This window comes from Bactrocera neohumeralis, chromosome 4 (genome assembly GCF_024586455.1).
Source record: "Bactrocera neohumeralis isolate Rockhampton chromosome 4, APGP_CSIRO_Bneo_wtdbg2-racon-allhic-juicebox.fasta_v2, whole genome shotgun sequence".
In the NCBI taxonomy this organism is placed as follows: Eukaryota; Metazoa; Arthropoda; class Insecta; order Diptera; family Tephritidae; genus Bactrocera; species Bactrocera neohumeralis.
In genome coordinates this window covers 17,728,470-17,749,046 of record NC_065921.1, presented here as the reverse complement: position 1 = coordinate 17,749,046, position 20,577 = coordinate 17,728,470, and the positions used below count along the sequence as shown (strand labels likewise).

The following is a 20,577-nucleotide window of genomic DNA, read 5'->3' as shown; positions in this document are numbered from 1 at the left end:
CGCGTGATGTGTGATGCTTGCTCCAAGGCTTGAATCGAGGCGGGATTGATGGCGTAGACTTTAGGTTTTACATATCCCTACAGGAAAAAAATCTAACGTTGTGATATAAGACGATCTTGGTAGCCTATCGACTGGCTTAGAACATAAAATTATCTGCTGACCGAAGTGTTCTTTTATTAAAACCATTGATTGATGCGATGTGTTGCAAATAGTAGCTTCTTATTAGAACCAAATGTCGCCGAGATCACGAGCTTCAGTTTCTAGCATAAAATTGTCGGTTATCATGGCGCGTTAACGGTCGTAATTGACGGTTACGTTCTCACCAGTATCATTTTTGAAGAAATAGGGAACGATGGGCTAAAATAACACCAAAACGTTTTTTTCTGCATTAAATGGCAGCTCTTTAGACTCTAGCTCAAGAAAAAGTAATTTACACTAACCTAATGCTGTGCGTTATGCCAGTAGCACCCGGGACGAGAGAAAGAAATTTAGCTATTCCTCTAAAAAGTTTAAATCACTATTACCACTAAATCCATTCTATCTACTTGTAAAATACAACCATTCTGAAAGAGCAGTTTCAATTACATTAAAGTAAAGTAATCAAGCATACCTGAAAAAATAGTTGTTTCATTAATGAAGCATGTGAACAGTTTTTATGAAGAAAAAATGTTAAAAAACACACCCACTTTCCTCTCTACCCAGAAATGTTCTGCAAATCCGCTTGAGAGATGTAAATACCCTAACATTAATCAAAGCGCAGAAAAAAGTGCCCAAGCAAAATCAAATACCGCTTGCAGCATTTGCAACTTTCCCAGGATCTGACGTAAAATTTGTTGCATAATAAAATAATTTACGTCACCATACAAGTTTGCTGTTTCATTGAAAAGCAATTGTGATCATATCTTAGGTATAATTCATTCTTGAACCGGACATTAGGTTGGCCACATGTGTACTATATACCCTATATGTGTATGTTTGTAGGTAAAAAATGCCCGTTTGAGCCTGAAAAGTTGTCCACTTCATAACAACCAGTTTGCATTTGCTTGTTACTTTTGTTGTTTGTGTTATTTGTTATGCGTTTTTTCGTATTTGTTTGGCTTAATTTTTTTCTAATCAACAACAGCTTAGCACAGCTTAGAGCTGTGTATGCCTTGCGACAATTATTGTTGTGTTAATGCTAGAAAGTGCAATTAAAATGCTAATGGCATGCAAAAAATGTCAACGACTGACTCCGGCCGCCATAAAAGTTATTAATCAAATCGGATATAAGTCTTATAAAATCGTAAAAATTATCAATTAGTAAAGCTCTTTAAAGCTGTTTGAGCATAGGAGAGTTTTTTGTTTATTGATTGTTTGTGATTCTTAATTGTTTGTAATTAAAATATATGTATTCGTAATGAATAATAACAAAACATAAGTAGTGTTATTAATGTTATTTTTAGGATGTAGAGAGAGATTAAAAAGTGGAAAGATAATTTGCAGAAAGTGTAAAAAGTGAACCATTTCTATCTTGGTATGATTTAACACATTTTCCGAGGCTGAGCTCAGGCTACTACCGGGGTTAAGTAGGTTAGCTGCGAATAGTAATACGCAGCCCCTGACCAAGAGCTGCAGGAGAGAAAAGCTTGACTCAAAACGCCTCACGCGCACAATGAACCTCCCGCGAAAAAACGAGAAGATGCCGCCTTTAAATAAGCGTCCACAACACCCACCGGGGTTCCTCCGCAGGAGAACCTACCCACGAGAGGTAGGCAACAAAGCGACGAAGGAACAATACAGCGACTAGAGCCAAATGTGCGCAGACGACGACGAAAATCTCTGGGCAAATGTCCATTAGAATTGAGGCCAGTAAGATTCTGATTATGGCGTACTGAAAAACCGAAACGAATCAGATTGACAAAGAGCTGGTGAGGGTAGTATTCTGTCACCTCAGTAGATAAGATCTCACCGAAATGGCTGGCAGACTAATACTGCTCTCACCTCCGTCTCGTTAAAACCACGCCACGTCTTCAAGTACATTCAATGCACGTCGCCATAATTTCTTTGGCCGTACGGGTTTAGTTGAGAGGAGCTCCTGTTTCGTGTTCTAACCTGGCTCTGAACATAAGCTACCATAAAGACTTGTGTCAACCCTCGCGTAGCCTCCCTGCTTGCATAGATAACTACGCGGTTCAGAAAGGACAAATGCTACAACGTGCGGAAATAGCGGCTTGAATCGGAGACACACTAGAAAAAATTAATACACCGCAACAGCAACAAAAACCCTAACAGAAGGAACAACAAAACAAAGATGACCAAGACGAGGAATACGGGACGGTCTTCCGTAGCAGCAGAAGGATGCTAAGATACCACTTACTCACCGCCACACCAAAATAACCAGACAAAACTGGAGAAAAGACCGCCTCAAGGGAGAATCCGGCCGCACAAGCAGCACCGACAAAACAAGGAGAAGGCAAGAGCACCCTAGCTGCCAATAAAGAAGAAACTCAGAGCTCACCGAAACAAGAATACATTACCCAAATGAGACGAGCAGAAAAGGAATGAGTCGTGTCAAGCTGTCATGTTTTTTTTGTTCGGTATTGTTTAACATTTCAGCGTGGAAATACTACGGCTGAACAACGTTTACAAATCGTTCAACTTTATTACGAAAATTGACGTTCTACAAAGAATGTGTTTCGCGCACTTCGCTCAAATTTTGGTCAACATAATCGGCCTACTGAGCGTACTATTCGTAACATCATCACCAATCTTGAGACCCAGGTTCATTATTGGATGTAATTCGACCGAATAAACCACCTCCAGTACGAAGTAAAGAAAATATTACAGCCGGCTTAGCCAAGAGTGTACACGAAGACCGTGAAGAGTCGATTCGGCGCCGCTCGCAGCATCTCGGACTGACGTATGGAACGACTTGGCGCATTTTGCGTCGAAATCTTAAAATGAAAGCGCACAAAATACAGCTTGTGAATAAACTAAAGCCGCTCGACCTTCCCAAGCGACATCGTTGCTCTATGATGTCTTGAAAACTTTCAAAAAGATCCCATGAGCCAAATTTTGTTCGAGCCAAATATTGCTCAGCGATGAGGCCCATTTCTGGCTCAATGGATATGTAAGCAAGCAAAATTTCCGCATTTTTGACGAAGAGCAATCTGAAGAGATTCAAGAGCTGCCATTTCATCCAGAAAAACAAGGTTTGCTGTGGTTTATCCATATTTCATCAAATGATGGTATTTGATGGCTGAAATTGAAGCTCGTGATCTCGGTGCATTAATCAATGGATGTATTGAGAGAACACTTCGGTGAGCAGATAATTTCACGTTTTGAGCACCGATAGACTTTTTCCTGTGGAGATATGTAAAGTCTAAAGTCTATGTGGGTAATCAAACATCAGTCGAAATGCTCGAAGGTGTCATCAAAAATTGAACTCTTCAAAAAACTAAATGCCAAATAATGCACTTTCGAATGATAATAATTATCCCCCTTTAAAGGAGAAGCCTGCTTTAGAAGCTTCAAAAATTCGATTTTCTGTTTTTTTTTTTTTGCTTAAATCACTTTAAAAATTATATAAGAATATGTTATGTTATGAAGTTATAGATAGGTATTCGAAATATTGTCAAAGCAAGAATGGAAATATTGACCGAGCATCTGGGAGAAAGCGAAAACATTGAAGCGTGATTTCTCGGTTTTACATTTTTACGATTTTTCTTAATTGGCGGGAAGGATAGAAAAAACACTAAGCGTGGAATGGAATTGGGACAAAGTTTATTATCTTTGGCATTAAATTATCTTCTATTTAAACTAAAAAAAACTAAGAAAAGTCAAGTTAAAACATATTTTTAAACAACATAAAGTAAATTTTTTCTTGTCAAATACCACTTTTTTCAATTTTTAAAAAATTTGTAAAATTTTAAACTTTTTTTGGAATTTTCTTAGTTGAACTAGAAGATAAATTATTAAAAAATATGAATCTCTTTGAATTTTTTGTTTCCGATAGAAATTGTGACCTGCATCCTGCCTGCCGTCCGACAAATGCACATGCGAGATGCTTCGGGCAATTGCTTCCCCAAGGCAGAATATCAAACATTTCGTAACCAAAAAATTTTCCGATGATGTTTAGATATCTAACTATAAACTCCAGAAATTTCGTTTAAATCAATTACTTCTTTCCCTCCCAAAAAAAAATCCTCAAAAAATCGATTTTTTTAAGCCTCTAAAGCAGGCTCCCCCCTTTAAATTTGAAGTTTCCGTATTTTTTCTTTAAAAAATGTAGGTTACCCCGAAATGAATCACCCTTTGTATCAACTGTTTTATCATTTTGCAAAAGTGTCCGCTTTGCTGTTTTTGGAAAGTATTATTTTAAATACCGAAGCTCTTGCTAAGCGTCTTGTTTGTTTTCCCTTAAATAAAAATAATTTGATTTACTCAATAAATTTCTAATTAATTTTCGTTTTTTTTAATTGTTTTCTATCAGCAAACCTGATATATTCTATTTAACATTTTTTTTATATATTAAAAACAAAAATTATTGCTATTGCAATTAATTTCCATGAGTACAGAATCTTTGCATTACACATTTATTAGTGAAAGCCAAATAAATTTCGAAATTGCAAGTAAAGCAGTTAAAAAATAGACAAAACTCTTTGTATGCCTTACAACAGAGCCCACAGTATTTTATGTGAAATGGAGAGAAAAAACAAAAGAATAATTTCAAAAACGAACAACAAAGAATTCTGCATGCAAACAACTGCGCCAAATAGCAAAAGCGAACGCATAAATTACAAAATCCCAACGTCTATGGGAAGTTAACCATATCCGTTTTACTGGCAGTGCACACGCTCGCTGAAAAGTAAAAAGCGCAAAAAATCAATTAAACTGTAAAGAAATAGCACAGTGAGTTACTTATAGGAATGTATGTATGTATGTGCGCATGCGCTTACTCATTTCACTAGCCGCTGGCAACTGTGCACATTCTGGGCCTACAATCCATTTCGGGCGCAACCTGAAACCAGTTCAGAAGCGCTTGCTGAAATCCGCACAAAAACTGACTCAACGGCAGGCGGATGTTTGCGCGCCAAACGGGATTTTGTAGCCAGCAGCATTAGCGGGCGAGCGCTCGCCTGCCAAACAGCTTGGAGCACGCTAATGCTGCAATAAAAACGCACACACGCTAAGCCGCTTGGCCACAAACGTAAAGCGCCGTCGCGCAGCTGGCCAATTAAGTGAAATTATTCGCGAAGTAAATGAAATGAATGAAAGGAATTAGCAACAAAAAAAGTAATTTTCAATGATAAAACGCAAATTTGGAAAAAATTATTATTATTCACTTACTTTATGCAATATAAAAAAAAAATCATGACGCGCTGCCGTCACGCGACTAATTAAAATTTTCCGAAAATAAACTTGCAAAATATTTTTTAATATCCACATTTTTACTCTCTCAACCATTTAATTGCAGTTAAACGCGCAAGCCACACTGTGTGCCAATAGCTGTAGCAACAACAAACACCTTAACAAAATTTCCACCAGTTCTGTGTTCCTGACGCGCGCACGACGCACTCACAGCCAACGGCACGCCAACAAAGCAGGCGCCGCCGCCGCCAAAATCATAGCCAGAGTCAACGTGTCACATAGCAGCTGAGGGTACGCCCCCGTGCGCCAAAACGCCTAGCAACAACAACAACACTGCCATCGCCAACAGCGCCACCGCCACTGCCAACAAAATGCCCATTTGCAACAAGCCCGCGCAGGCGACAAAAAACGTCGCCGAGTTCGATGACTACGCCTCAGAGGCTGCCAAAATGAAGCGCACACGCGAGCAGGCCTACTTCAACTCGTACAATTTCGACGCAATCCATCCGTACGACAAGGACGATATCGAAGCCATGGAGGCGCAAGGTGTCCACAAAGTAGTCGGTGTTTCAGCTGCTGCTGTTGCAACACACGCAAGCGCAATCACTGCCACAAAAGTGCCGCCCGTTGTTGGTGGCAGCAATAGTCAGAATCAACAACAACAACAATTACAAAAGCCACACAATACGCTTAAGACGATTTATCGCGGCGCCTCGTCCATCGCCTCGTCGACGCCGAGCACACGCAGCAGCTTTCAACATAGCAGCAGTAGCGGACGCAGCAGCGGTTGCGGCAGTCAACACAGCCTACGCAGCAGCATTGCTGACGATGTGGATAATATTGATGCCGTTGGCTATATGCGTCGCCCGCAACCTGCCGGCGAACTGACCTACACATATATGCAACGCTTCGGTGTGCGTTTGGTGCGTTCGCGCAATGCGTCGCCCTCGGCGGATGTGGAGCGCACCAGCCCAGAGGGTGGCAGTGGAGGAGGTGCCATCGCGCCAGCCGAAGAACTAGCGCCGGTGCATGCGACGAAGGGTAGCGCAGCCGAGGTGTCGGAGAATGGCAGTTTTCTGCTGCCACGCGCCATGCTGAAGTACCAAAGGTAGGTCATTGCCACCAATTTGATTTTTATTTATTTAACTTTTTTTGTATTAATTCACACGATGCAGTTTTTTTTAAATAAATATTGCATATAACGGGTTTATTTTTCGACACAAATTGATTTCCCAAATACCGTACGTTGAACGGGTTTTACGCTGATGTTTACAGTGGGTTTGTTGCAAGCGAGCTTTGGTCAAAAAATATATTGATTCAAGCAGATTATTCTTACAAAAAGTTAATAAATTTTAATTAAAATTTTATTCAAGAAATTTTCGGTAATTACTAGTGTTTTTTGTGCTTTAGAGAGCCTTTACCCTTAATTGTTTTTTGTTGATTACAATTTTCATAACTTTAAAAAAAATCTTTCTCCGTCTTATTATTCTTAAATATTATTATTTCTAAGCATTTTACGCAATTTTTCCTTTTGACAAAGCGTATTTTATAACGTTTTCTACAAATTACTATATTCTTCTTCTTCTTTGTCCCTACAACCGTGGATCTGGGCCGAAAACGCAAAACTTCGCTTGCCTCTATTCTATGCGAGGTCACGTCAATTGTACATCTCCAGTGCAGACAGGTCGCTTTGCATTCGGTTTTTCCATTGCATGCATTAGGTCTCGAGTCGAAGTAGCATTCCGCTGGAGCATCATCTTCCATGCGACGTGCGGAATTTTTATGCTTTTAGCTATATCCATGTTCATACAGTTCGTGTTTTCATCTTCTTTGACATTCATCGATTACGCTGACGTCTCCAAAGATCTTGCGGAGATGAGTTCTCTTGAATGCTCCAAGTGCATTCTCATTTCTGTTCTTCAAGGTCCATATTTCTGCGCTGTAAAATAGGGCTGGAATAATGCATGCCTTATAGAGCGTAATATTTGTCTATCTAGAGAGGGATCTACTTTTCAATTGCCTACTGATCCCAAAGTAGAACCTGTTTGCAAGATTTATTCTGCATTTGATATCTACACTTATATTCCGAGGTTTTCGTCTTCCTTTCATTACAACTACATTTTTATGTCGCGGGTCACAAGCCAAGTGGCCCAACCCTAGCTGAATAGACAGTTTCGTAGATCACGTTTCTATAGCGACACGCTTGCTCCAAGACATATGTCCGGCTTAAGCCACACCTCCTGATGGACAGACACTGCAACCTTCTTGAGCCCTCGTAAACGAGTTGGTTACTGAAGTTGCTCACGTTGTCTAGGGTGCTTGATGCGGGTGCGGTTAAATAGCCTCTGAATCCCAGACTACCACATCACTCTTTTAATCATAACTTTCACTGCACTTATTTAAGTAATCTCTCAACACATTTATTTAAGTCATATCAGATGACACTTCCAAATATGACAGGGTAGCTTAGAATTGAATTGACATTTCAGCCCTACTTGTATCACTTTAATAAATACAAAAAAATTATAAAGAATGAATTTCTGAACAAAAAATTTATCAAATTTCGTTCACCAACGTTTTCTCTGCAATTCTCCACATGTTAATAAAATATTTATTATATAAGCTAAGTGCCTAAAAACCTGCTATACTTTTACATTTTAAAATAGAAATAGAATTTTGCCGCTACAAACCCCTCAAAAGAGCAAATGTGCAAAACACTTAGAAGCAATTTATGAAAAACCATTTAATACAATTTTTATAAAAGAACTTTCGCGAACAAACTGACTTAATATGTATGTAGATACATTTGGATCTATGTGCAAATATGTATGCCTAACTTAAGCAATAAATTTACTAAAAATATTTTAATTGAAAAAGCGCTTGAATACAAATACTCTGCTTTTTATATAGTAAGTATACCCACCCGCAATCGCAACTTCATGCCACATTCGAAATATTCTCAACACTCAACAATCTCTAGCGAATCGTAGAGTGAATTATTTATTAATTATTATGCTTAATGCCAAAAGTGGCAAGAAATCATAAAATGATTGCCCGCCAAGTCAAAAGTGTTAACTCAATTTGCATTAATCCGCTTAAGTGCAGCCCGAAATGTAGCAAACTTTTAAAGCAGCTCAACGCCGAATACGGCACAACTCTCGAGCTCCATAGACCCACAACGCGCCAGCGCCATAATGCGCGCCGACTATCTCATACATTTGTATTTATGTATGTACAAGTGTGTAGTAGCAAAAGCTGCTCCTTTTCATACACAACGGTAACCTTCTGAAGCACTTGCCAGCCGACAAGCTGGTGCCGCGTACGAGTGGGTACACGCGAGTACACCAAAGCAATTGGGAACTGAATTGAATTTTTATGAAGTGCGCTTTATTTGGCATGCAAAAAACACTCGCACACACTCACACACACATACTATATACGTTTGTATGTACATATGTATGTATATAACAGTTCTTCCTCTTCTGCTCACTTGCTTCTGTTTTATCACAGTTTTTCATTTGCCCTGCGGATATTTGGCAACAAAAAGTTTAAGTTAAAATATGGCGAACTACAGACGAGTAAATAACAAAACTAAATGTAATTTTGAAGTTAAGCAACAACAACAACAACAATGGGTGTATAACAACAATTTTGTATGCGAAGTATAAATTTTGGTCTGACGATAACATAAGGAAAAGACAATGAAATGAATGAAGTAAAATAATTCTTACTCATAATCATAAACAAGTCAATCGTGAGGACGCGCACGCAGCAGTGCAATACGGTAGCGTGTAGTGGCGATGACGTTTGATGACAGTGGGTCATTTTTGTTTTTTTTTGGTCACTTTTTGAATATGAAATATCTTATTTAATTTTTAATGATTTTGTTAACAACGATGAAGTTAAGATTAAACTTATGCTACCACACTTAAGCTTGAACTGAAATTTAAAAACTTAAACTTAAACTTAAACCTAAACTTAAACTTAAACTTAAACTTAAACTTAAACTTAAACTTAAACTTAAACTTAAACTTAAACTTAAACTTAAACTTAAACTTAAACTTAAACTTAAACTTAAACTTAAACTTAAACTTAAACTTAAACTTAAACTTAAACTTAAACTTAAACTTAAACTTAAAAACTTAAACTTAAACTTAAACTTAAACTTAAACTTAAACTTAAACTTAAACTTAAACTTAAACTTAAACTTAAACTTAAACTTAAACTTAAACTTAAACTTAAACTTAAACTTAAACTTAAATTTAAACTTAAAATTGAAAAGAAAGTTGAAATCAAAAATACAACTAAAATTAAAATTCAGTATTAGAATTAAATTTGAAACTGAAATTAAAATTTAAATAAAAAAATGTAAATCAAAATTAAGAGTTAAAATTAAAATCAAAATAAATAAAATTAAAATTAAAATCTAAAAATTTAAAATTAAATTAAGAGTTAAAATTAAAATGAAAAGTTAAGAGTAAAATTCAAATAATAATTAAAATTAAAATTAGTTAAAATTGAAATCAAAATTAAAATAAAATTATAATTAAATTATTTATATAATTAAAATTATTAAAACTAAAATTTATTGAAAATTAATTGAAATTAAATTTACAAAAAAAAAAAAATAAAATTAATAGATAAAACTCTAAATTAAGGTTACAAGTATTAATCAAGGGAAAGATAAAGTTTAACAGAATACACAAAAAGGCCATACATTTCTTCTCACTTCCTAAGAAACCCTACATTTTTTATACAGTAAGAATATAAGAGATATAGCAAAAATGGGACAGAAAAGAAGGAAAAGGATTCGGAAAGTCAACATTTTCTATTTACACACTTAGCACAGTCACAAATTCACTTACATACATAAGTACACACATAAATAACAACAACAATAAAATAAGTCTCGTCATTAAATTTTCGATTTATACTCCTCACCCAAGACATATTTAAAGTATGCCGTATTGAGTTGCTCCAAAATAATGAAAATCAAAATAGTTGTGGGCACAACGCGTAAAACATAAGGGGTATAACCACGCCACAGCGCCAGAAAGCCTTCTTTCCTACTAATCTTTAGCAGCACATCCAGTATACCCTTGTACTCCGGCTTGCCATCGATCATTTTCATATTCTGTATACGCGTCTTGGCAATATCCACCGGCAATGATGCGGTCGCCGTCAACAGACCCGAACCAATACTCGCCACTAAATGCAAATTAAAACCGTCACTCATGCCGAGCTGCGACTTCGCCAAAAGCCGGAATTGCGTGTAAGACGCCAGTTGCGCAACGCTAACGACAATAGCACGGCCCACAGTCGGCACAGCGCCACGCCAAAGCGCCAGAACACCCTCCTCTTTGGTAATACGTGAGAGCGCATTAAAAACACTCGTATAATTACGCCGATCTGCTGGCGACAGACGGGCATCGGTCAACATACGCACTAAGCCCACATCAGCCGGTGTGCCAACATAGGCACCAACTGCGCCCGCGAAGGCTGCCATCAATACGGTGGCATTCACTGTTGGCGCTGTTTTATACAACTCGCGATAATACTCCGTTAGACTTGTGTAGACGCCGATACGTGTGGTGGAGTACACCGACTGCCGTAGTACCGAAGCGCTGAGTCCCTTGTACAAGCCAGTGATGCCATCGTTTTTAACCGCCGCTTTCAGCAGTTCAATTGGGTTGGACGATTTGGCGCCGCCGCTAGAAGCAACTTGCATGCGTGTTTTTACCAAATCCAAAGGATGCATCACGCAAGCCGCAGTCACTGCTGCCGTCCCACCAAATACGTATTTCAGTGGTGTGGGTATCTTCTTCTCAGCATCTTGCTTCTGTTCTGACATTTGCGGTGGCTAACCAAAGTCACGTCGTAGCTTCTTTCGTGCAGTCGAATCCTTAAATATTCAAAATTTTTCACTTTTTGAACGAGTTTTTGAAGTTTTGTCTCCGAATGTATTACATAACTTTTTTTCAAAGCTTTCATTTTGACTTTTATTTGTCAACTATTTTGTGAGTTTCCAAGTTTTTTCTTTCGTTATAAATTTTGAATGGCGAGTAATCGTATATTCTGTCCGATACCTAACCCTCCAAGTTTTACTAAATTGTTTTAGTATAAATTTATGTTTGTCCCAATATTTTCGTTCTTCGTTTCACTGTTTGTATATCCAATGAAGACGTGCTGTGTAGTCGTTGTCGTTGACGGCACATCCAGTATTGAGTATTCTTTATTACGTAATAGTATGCAACGGAGGTTAGTGACTTATTTGGCAAAGTTTTTAGTTCGATTGTAGTCACTGGTTATATAAGTTTCTACAAAAATATATTATTATATAATATATACACAAATTCCAATTGCCACGCGTAAATCTTTATTTTATTCAAAGTTTTAGATACAAACGGTTCTCTGCATGAAACTGTGAAAGTGAGAATCTTGCGTGTAAGTGAGTTTAAAAAGTGGGAAACCCTTTAAAGAATAGTAAACAATAGATCCCAAAGATCTCTTGCTTTAATCCGAAAACCTTACCACTTCTGCTAGTTCCAGAGTTTCGAAAACAGGTAATATTGAAATAGGTCAGCCTAGAGAAATTTGCTAAAACTATTTTAGATCTCTAAGTTTCTGGTATCTATATCCAAAAGAAGTTCAGAACATGCAGATGTTTCATAAAATTTCACTGATTTGGAACAGAAAAATATATATCAAACCCGATTGGTGTGGAAAATTGGTTTTGAGCGATTATATTCATATAAAATATATAGAGTTAAAGCTTATGGCAAATTTTTATATAAACGAATTTATGATTATACTGTATATTATCTAAAGACTTCAAACTTGCTTAGTCTATTATTTTAAAACACCATAAATATTTAAGAAATTAATCTTTATAGCTGTTTTGGAACTTCAGGAACTGAAAAAGTGGGGTTCGATTTCTCTCGTGCCCGAAGGGCTCAGAGCGGCAGTATAGCTTGTTCCTAGAGCATTCCAAAGCAAACAAAATTAAAATGTTACGAATTCAAATGTGAAACTTTGAATTAGCAATATTTCAGAATATAGCTGCTAACGAGTAAAAAAATAAAACTGGTGTCCGAACATACATACATACATATGTATGTATATATACATATATTATATATAACATTCCGGAAAGTTTTTATTGTAAAAAAATATATAATAAAATATTCCGATTAGCTTTAAATTAATAAAATTTTGAAAAGAGTTGCCAAAGAAATTAGACAATAAAACACGGAGTTGTATAGTATATAAAATTATAACGAAGATCTTTAATTAAAACATATTTTGAAGAAGAGTTGCCACGTAAAGAAAACCAAAACTTAAACTTAAACTTAAACTTAAACTTAAACTTAAACTTAAACTTAAACTTAAACCTAAACTTAAACTTAAACTTAAACTTAAACTTAAACTTAAACTTAAACTTAAACTTAAACTTAAACTTAAACTTAAACTTAAACTTAAACTTAAACTTAAACTTAAACTTAAACTTAAACTTGAACTTGAACTTGAACTTAAACTTAACTTGAACTTAAACTTAAACTTAAACTTAAACTTAAACTTAAGCTTAAACTTAAACTTAAACTTAAACTGAAACTAAAAATTTGAATTTAAAAAAAAAAACAGAAACAAAATAAAACAAAATAAAAAATAAAATTAAAATGAAATTAGTAAGAATGTAAAATTAGATTAAAATTAACAGTTCAAAGTAAATAAATTAAAAAAACGCCTCGAGAATGTATTTTTAAAGACTTCCATTTAAAAATATTTTGTAATGGAGTTACCACAGATACGACAAACATTATTAAATATATTAAAAATTTGTTAAATATTACTATTTAATATACTACTTATTATTAATATATAAATATATTGTTTTTTCGAAATTTTTTTTTTAAATTTCTTCTATGTGCTATATATACATATATAGCATATTTTAAAATAGAGTTGCCACCCCCACCCCCCTAAAAAAAGTTAAACTGGAAACAAAATTGGTCTTACTTCTCTGCCATGAATTTATGACCTATACCAATTAACAACAACAAAAATCAACATTTCACTCAAATCTCTAAAACACAACTTAAACTTTGAGAAAACAAAATGAAATAAAATTTTTTTAAATACACCATTCCGTATGCAAGCCGTTGCCGCTCACCTAATGTGACAAACATCGCCAAAAATTGTCCTCATTTCCGAAAAATATTCAAATGCTCGCGCAAAAGCAAAAAATGGAAACAAATTGCAATTGGAAATCATAAATTTGGCGACAACAAATTGCGGCGGACAACCTCAAAAGCGGCAATTGAAGATCATTACCAAATCGACATGAATGAACTGCCAAATGAAAGCGAAATGAATTCCATGCCATTATACGCAATAGCAACAGCAACAGTAACAGCAACAACAATAATAATAACAGTAAAGGCAACAGCAGCGACTATGTGGACAAAGCAGCAATAAATAAGCACTTGACAATAAATAAATCTCACAGTACATGCATGTGTGTGTAAGTGTATTTTACGCTGTGTGTTTATATGAGTAAATATATGCATGTAGGAGTGTGTGTCTAAACGCATTTTGTGCGCAATGCGATAAGAATTGTCGCTGCCAACATCTTTGGTGGATCTTCCCGCACCAAGCTACACACTTTGCTATATATATATGTACATACACACATATAAACACTCACATTTGTATGAAGCACTGCAGCATTGTGACGCTGCCAATTGCTGTCGAATGCCAATTGTCTATTGTTGTCACAATTGTGGAGACTTCCAAGCTGTTGCGCACTGTTATTTTGTATATTTTTGCATGCACTGTTGTTGTTGTTACAGCTACGATTGTCGCATGTCAACGGATGTGCGCGGAGGATACTTGAACTGCTTGGTGTCATTTGTTGTCATTGCTTCTTTCGATTTTTTTTGTTGTTGTTTTGTTGTAGTTTCCACTTGTAATTGCCAAGTGAAAATGCTAAGCACGAACAGTGTCAATACCACGAGTAATAGCAGCAGCTACAACAACAACTAACACATCAGTAATATTCACGGCAATGTGGCTGCTGATAAAATAAAGCCAACAACAAAAAGCAAAATGATTTAAGCAACCAATAAATATTGAAAATCTGTGCGCAAATAAGTACAAGTTAATATGTGTACTTACACAAGCACTTATCATATTTACATATTGTACTACTATATACTTGTATGTATGTATGCATGTGCTGTAGCTGAAATGGCGAGTGTGCAATTAGCATAAAAACACACATTGCGTTTGCACAAAAAATAAAAATCGAAATAAATTCTGAAGGCTCTAAAACAATAAAACAAAATAAACAACAACAAATGCGATTATGTAATATGTACGTTCGACCAAGTGATGTTAATTTGCAGACTGCAGCTGAAAGAAATCGAAACATCTAAAATAAAACTGAAATTTGTATTCCTTAAGTTCCCTCACGAAAATCCTAAATTTTGCAATACCGAAACTTTAATACAATTTCATTTTTTACTTTTTTTTCATTTCACATACTATTCTAATTTTCCCACATCGGGATCCCGAAATTTCGGGATTCGCATTTTAAATTTTTAATTTATTTTTTTCCATTTCGCGTATGTTATAAATTTTCTGTAACGGGATCCCGAAATTTCGGGATTTACATTTTGTAATCTCAAAATTGTATCTATCTTTAATTTTTTACTTTTCTTCATTTTTTCATATTGAAATCCCGAAATTTCGGGATTCGCATTTTGTAATTCTGAAACTTTAACTCTACTTAACTTTTTCCCTTTCGCGTAGTGCTCTGAATTTGCCATACTGGTATCCCGAAATATTAGAATTTTCATTTTTAATCCCGAAATTTTAACATTCTTTAATTTTTTACTTTCTCCTTTTCGTGAAGTTTAATATTTTATAATTTGGTGTTTAAAATTAAATGGTTTGGGCTCATATTAAAAAGATTTTCAATATTTTTTATGCCACACTAATCACTGATTTTTCAGTGTCTGCTATTGTTTTGTTTTAGATTTGGCAATTATAAAAAATTTTAATGTTTAGCAGCATATTATTTAAAAAGAAAAAAAATCGAAATTGGTTGAATGTATGTCGAAAGATGGGGAAAGATACATATGTATATATTTTAAAATATGGAAAATTATTTTGATTGTTATGTCAGACTAATACATCTGATCAAATTTGACCCGGACTGACAAAATGCGACAATTAATACAAGCATTGGCTACACTTAATCTAATTTTCCGTACACTTGTTATGAACCACGACTGGGATAGTCTTCCAGATATTTTGATTTTTTTCGGTTTCTGCTAATTTTTGAATCACTATTCCCTAGAGTGTTGGATAGAATGGATATCATATTCATACACTCACTTTCCAACCACTACACCACATGCCAGGTTTACAAAATATTCAGCTGTTTTACCTACATACCATAAAACATTAACCAAAACATACCTAAAACATTAACCAAAACATACCTAAAACATTAACCAAAACATACCTAAAACATTAACCAAAACATACCTAAAACTTTAACCGAAATGTATTGATTTGATCCGTAAGAGCAAAAATGACGATTTTCAAGCCCTTGTTTCTTCAGCTTTTTCGATGATATTAACAGAGGTGGTTGGACGTTTGGTAAGAGGCAGGTTTTCGATGACTTCGCAGCCTTCACTAAATGCTTCGTCCTACAAAAATACTTGGCTTCGCAATAAAGTTGATTTTCCAAAACATTTCTGCAACATTTTCAACGATTCCGCATCCATTATCCCATAGGAAACACAAATCGCTCAAACTCCTTCACACATCACCTTTCGAAAGACACGAATCCATTGCATACTTCTCAGCGCTCACGAGCGTCAGCATTGCTTGATGTTCTAAAGTACACCTTTAATGTTTTCACTAAGCTTATTAGTGGTTAAAAATTGTATATTTCTCTGTTTATTGTTTTTTTTTTTATTGTACAATATTTTCTTATTTATTTTTTACACAAGCTGGTTGTTGTTATTGCACAAGTGTACTCACAAACATGCATACCTGCCGCTTAGACATCGCCTTGAGCTTATTGGTCACATTGCGTCAACGCCGTTCAACTCCATCTGTTGCATGTTTGCGGCCATAATAGCTTACCATGTAATTGCCGCACACACACACACACATACACAAACACACGCGCAACCAACATGCCACAACATTTTCACTGCAATTTTTTTTATTATCGCAATTTATTTTATTTTTATTATTTTTCCTTACACACATTTATGCATTGTTTGCATACACTGCGCGCTGAAGTTCAAGACGCGCATCATTGTGGCAGCAACGCTCTGTTTGCCACAAACAGCGCTCATCTGTCACTGCTGGCCGGTCGGTGGTCTGACGATTGTGGCGCCTGTCGGCAACCTTCACCTCTTTATGTGTGTGTATACCTATTAGCTACGTCATGGCTGCAACGACGTCGCGTTAATGACTACAAACAACAACAACCATCTTAACAACAACAATAATCTTAACAGCAGCAGCAATAACAGCACCAACATCAGTGGCAAGTACACAAGTGACACCACGCGGTGGCGCAAACAAATGTGCAAAAAATATAAAACAACAACAAAAACAAGGAATTCAAGCATATGCATGCATAAATGCCGCAGCAACAATTAAGCACTTGACTGCCACCTGCCGCCGTAGCAGGCAAGCCATGATGCGCTTGGCAGCTGCTGTCGTTGATGCTGCAACTGCAATTACCGCATGCTCCAGCCGTGCGTTGTTCTTTATTAATCCGCGTTGCTGTTGTTTTTCTTCAGTTGTTGTTGCTGTTGGTGTGCTCGTCTCATGCATGCCACGGTTATTTATGTTGCTGCCACAAAACTTGTATGCTTCAAGTGTGAATTTTTATTCTTCATTTGCATTTTTTACACTTACACTTCTTCTTCTTAATCAGTCAATGCGTTTTTGCGGTTGTTGTCGTGTTATTGTTGCTGTTCTAGCTGCGCATTTTTCCCGCTTCATTCGTTTAATCGCAAATTTACTGCCTTTTATCGCGCCAATTAAATGTAAAGCATCCGTGGCGAGTTGTAGCAATACCGCATTGCGGATTGTATTTATGTGTGAATGTGTGTGTGTGTGTGTAATGTGGCACAGACGTCAGTTATATTTTTTTCGTATTGTTGTTCTTGTAGTTGTTTGCCCCTGTATTGCCAGTGACCCCGTGACCGATTGATTATTTCATTGCTATTACCAACTTGCGTGTAGTTGGCTTTATTGTTTTGTTATTGTTATTGTTGTCACTGCTGCTGTTGTTGTTGCCATCTTTGCCATTTACAGTTTAAAGCTGTTGTTGGTTGATTTAAGCAAAATTTGCTATTTTCATTAATTTCGATGTTGCATAATACGCCGGTTAGCATAATCTTTCGCTTGACAGTCGTCTCGGCATAATTGCGCAACTAATATTCGAAATTGTTTAGATTTGGCAACCCTTTAAGAAATTATTGAAAAATTACACGGCAGTGTTAGTATTAGTTGATAACTTTACTCAATCTTATTTTGCTTTGGACAAAGTTTCTTACATTTCGAAAATGGTGGCAACTCTCTAAAATAAAATTTTCAACACAAAATTATGATATATATCTTTCTTAAAATTCAATTATTTACTTAAAACAAAAATTATAAAATGCGCTTAACACGAATTTTAACAGACTCTGCGGCCTCACACCGATACCTCCTCCAGTGTATCATACCTTGGGGAACGTTGATGCTTACAAAATTGTCTTGCCAATGCGGAACAAGAGCACAAGAGATGATCCATTGTTTCTCTGGTGCTTTGCTCTAGACATTTCCTGCAGTTTTCTTGACCTGCCAACCCCATTCTGCGGGCGTTTGTTACCACTAGACAGACAGACCAGTTAGTAATCTGATTATATTCTTTTCTATCTATCGAGCGCCAATAGGAATTTTGTGTACTGTGTTTTGTGGTCTAACGTTTTGCACATGATTTTTGCAGTTTTGCTCCCAAGTACCTCGTTCCATCAGGCTTAAATTTTCTTTACCATGTTTCTGTCCAGATCGTCGTATAAACCTGGCCTGGCATCCAGTAGAAGTGAACTTGCTTCTGGCAACACTTTCCACTTCTGCTCTGCTTCTCAAGACATTTCAGACCGAGGTAACTGCCTTTATTGCTGCTTGGCTGTCTACGTAGATGTTGACTCTGGAATTGCCTGTAGGTGCAGCTCCGCGGCTTTCGCAATAGAAAAGACCTCAGCTTGAAATATACTGCAGTGGTCTATCAACTTAAAAGGCTGCCTTATATCTAACTCTGGACATTACATTGCCGCACCAACTCCATCGTCCTTTTTCGAGTCATCCGTATAGATTTCTAGAGTGTTGCGCGCAGCTAACATAACTTTGCGGCAGCCATGATTTTCTATGTTTACTTTGAACCTTCTTTCCCAGTTGAAAAGTGAGTTAATGTAATCGGTATTTGCCCAACCGCCATTACAATCGTCCCACCGATTTTTCTGCGCAGTTTTCAGTGAAGAGGTCTATAGGTGGCAGGTTTAGTACCAGTTCAGGAGCCGCCGTTGGAGTTGTTCTTAAAGCTCCCGTTATGCATAGCACAGCGAGCCTCTGAATGCTTTCCATCGGCTTCCGGTAAGTGGATTTCCGTACGCCTGTCCACCATACTACTGCAGAATAGAATTACTTTTTCTGTATTGAGAGTGGTGGTCATAATACTATTAATGATCCTCAGACATCTACCCGTTGTTAAGATGACAATGTTGTCCGCATATGCCGCTATCTTAAGGGCTTTGCCATCCAAGTTCCTTGGCAGTTTATTCACCACTAATGTCCATAGAAGCGCAGATGGCACTATACCTTGTGGTGTACCTCGACAGACAAAAATGTCTAAGAATGCTCCAAGAGCGTATTCCTTATATTCAAGAGCCCTTTCGATATTAAATACCAGTATATGAAGTGCAGTTTCTAGTGATCTGCCCTTTGTATGTGCGAGCTGCGCCTTGGATAAGCTTCTGGAGGCCCTAATGTGCGCATCCAAGATTTTCGCTCCAACGTTTTTAGCAGGAAAGAAGTTAGTTAGTAGATTTAAGAGTATTAAGTATATTTTCCAGAGTGCCATAATTACGCTAATTTATTGAAAATTAAGTTACAATTGCCAATTAGCTAAAAGATTCATTGTGAAGATTATTTTATTCTTCATTCTATTAATTAAACCATTTGAATAAACTGAACTGAGTTCCATAATTAATATAAAATGTTTCAAATTACGTATTAATTGCCAATTAACTAATAGTATCAATTGGCTAATTGCTTCATTATGACAAAATTTTTTACAATTAAGCGTTATATCGACTAAATGTTCTTCTTCTTCTTAATTGGCGTAGACACCGCTTACGCGATTATTGCCGATATCAATATCATCGGCGTACGACAGCAGCTGTACACTCTTATAGAAGATGGTACCTCCTCTTTTCAGATCTGCAGCTCGTATTATTTTCTCCTAGAGTAGATGGAAGAAGTCGCTCGTAGGGAGTCGCCTTGTATGAAATCTCGTTTGGTATCGAACGGCTTGGGAGGTCCTTCCCGATCCTGACGGAACTTTTGGTGTTGCTCAACGTCAGTTTACACAGCCGTATTAATTTTACGGGAATACCAAATTCTAACACAGCGGCATACAAAGGAGCTCCTCTTCATGCTATCAAAAGCAGCGTTAAAATCGACGAAGAGATGGTGTGTGTCGATTTTCTTTTCAAGAGTCTTTTCCAAGATTTGGTGCATGGTGAAAATCTGGTCGATAGTACATTTTCCAGGCCTAAAGCCATACTGATAAGGTCTAATCAGTTTGTTGACGGTGGGCTTTAATCTTTCACACAATACGCTCGATAGAACCTTATTTGCGATGTTGAGGAGGCTTATCTCACGCAGATTGTCTCCCTTTTTGTGGATTAGGCAGAGCACACTTAAATTCCAATCGTTGGGCACGCTTTCGTCCGACCATATTTTACAAAGAAGCTGATGCATGCTCCTTATCAGCTCTTCGCCGCCGACTAAATGTTCACAAAGTTGCTTTTCCACACACAGTATTATCATATTTTTATAATTTCCCTTGCTAAAAAATTCAAAATAGCAAGGTTTTACTGTACTTAAATCAATATGCAATAAATGCAATAAACTTAAAACTGCCAATTT

General features: G+C 36.6%; 2 protein-coding genes across 4 annotated transcripts in view; one reads left to right on the top strand and one right to left on the bottom strand.

Moving 5' to 3' along the window:
* LOC126756797 (serine-rich adhesin for platelets) overlaps positions 1-20,577 on the top strand; it is a 207,783-nt gene that overhangs the window by 130,555 nt on the left and 56,651 nt on the right. For all 3 annotated transcript variants that reach the window (XM_050470186.1, XM_050470187.1, XM_050470185.1), the window contains one exon: positions 5,456-6,457. In XM_050470186.1, the coding sequence (XP_050326143.1) occupies positions 5,721-6,457 (737 nt within the window). In that variant the 5' untranslated portion in view covers positions 5,456-5,720. The remainder of the gene's footprint in view (positions 1-5,455; positions 6,458-20,577) is intronic.
* Positions 10,265-11,200, bottom strand: LOC126756827 (mitochondrial 2-oxoglutarate/malate carrier protein-like). The gene has a single exon (XM_050470235.1). It carries the CDS (start codon positions 11,198-11,200, stop codon positions 10,265-10,267), a length of 936 nt encoding a protein of 311 aa, XP_050326192.1.

What these genes read in the sequence shown, in the direction of transcription:
- LOC126756827 (XM_050470235.1), bottom strand. Translation starts at nt 11,200, where the DNA reads ATGTCAGAACAGAAGCAAGATGCTGAGAAGAAGATACCCACACCACTG.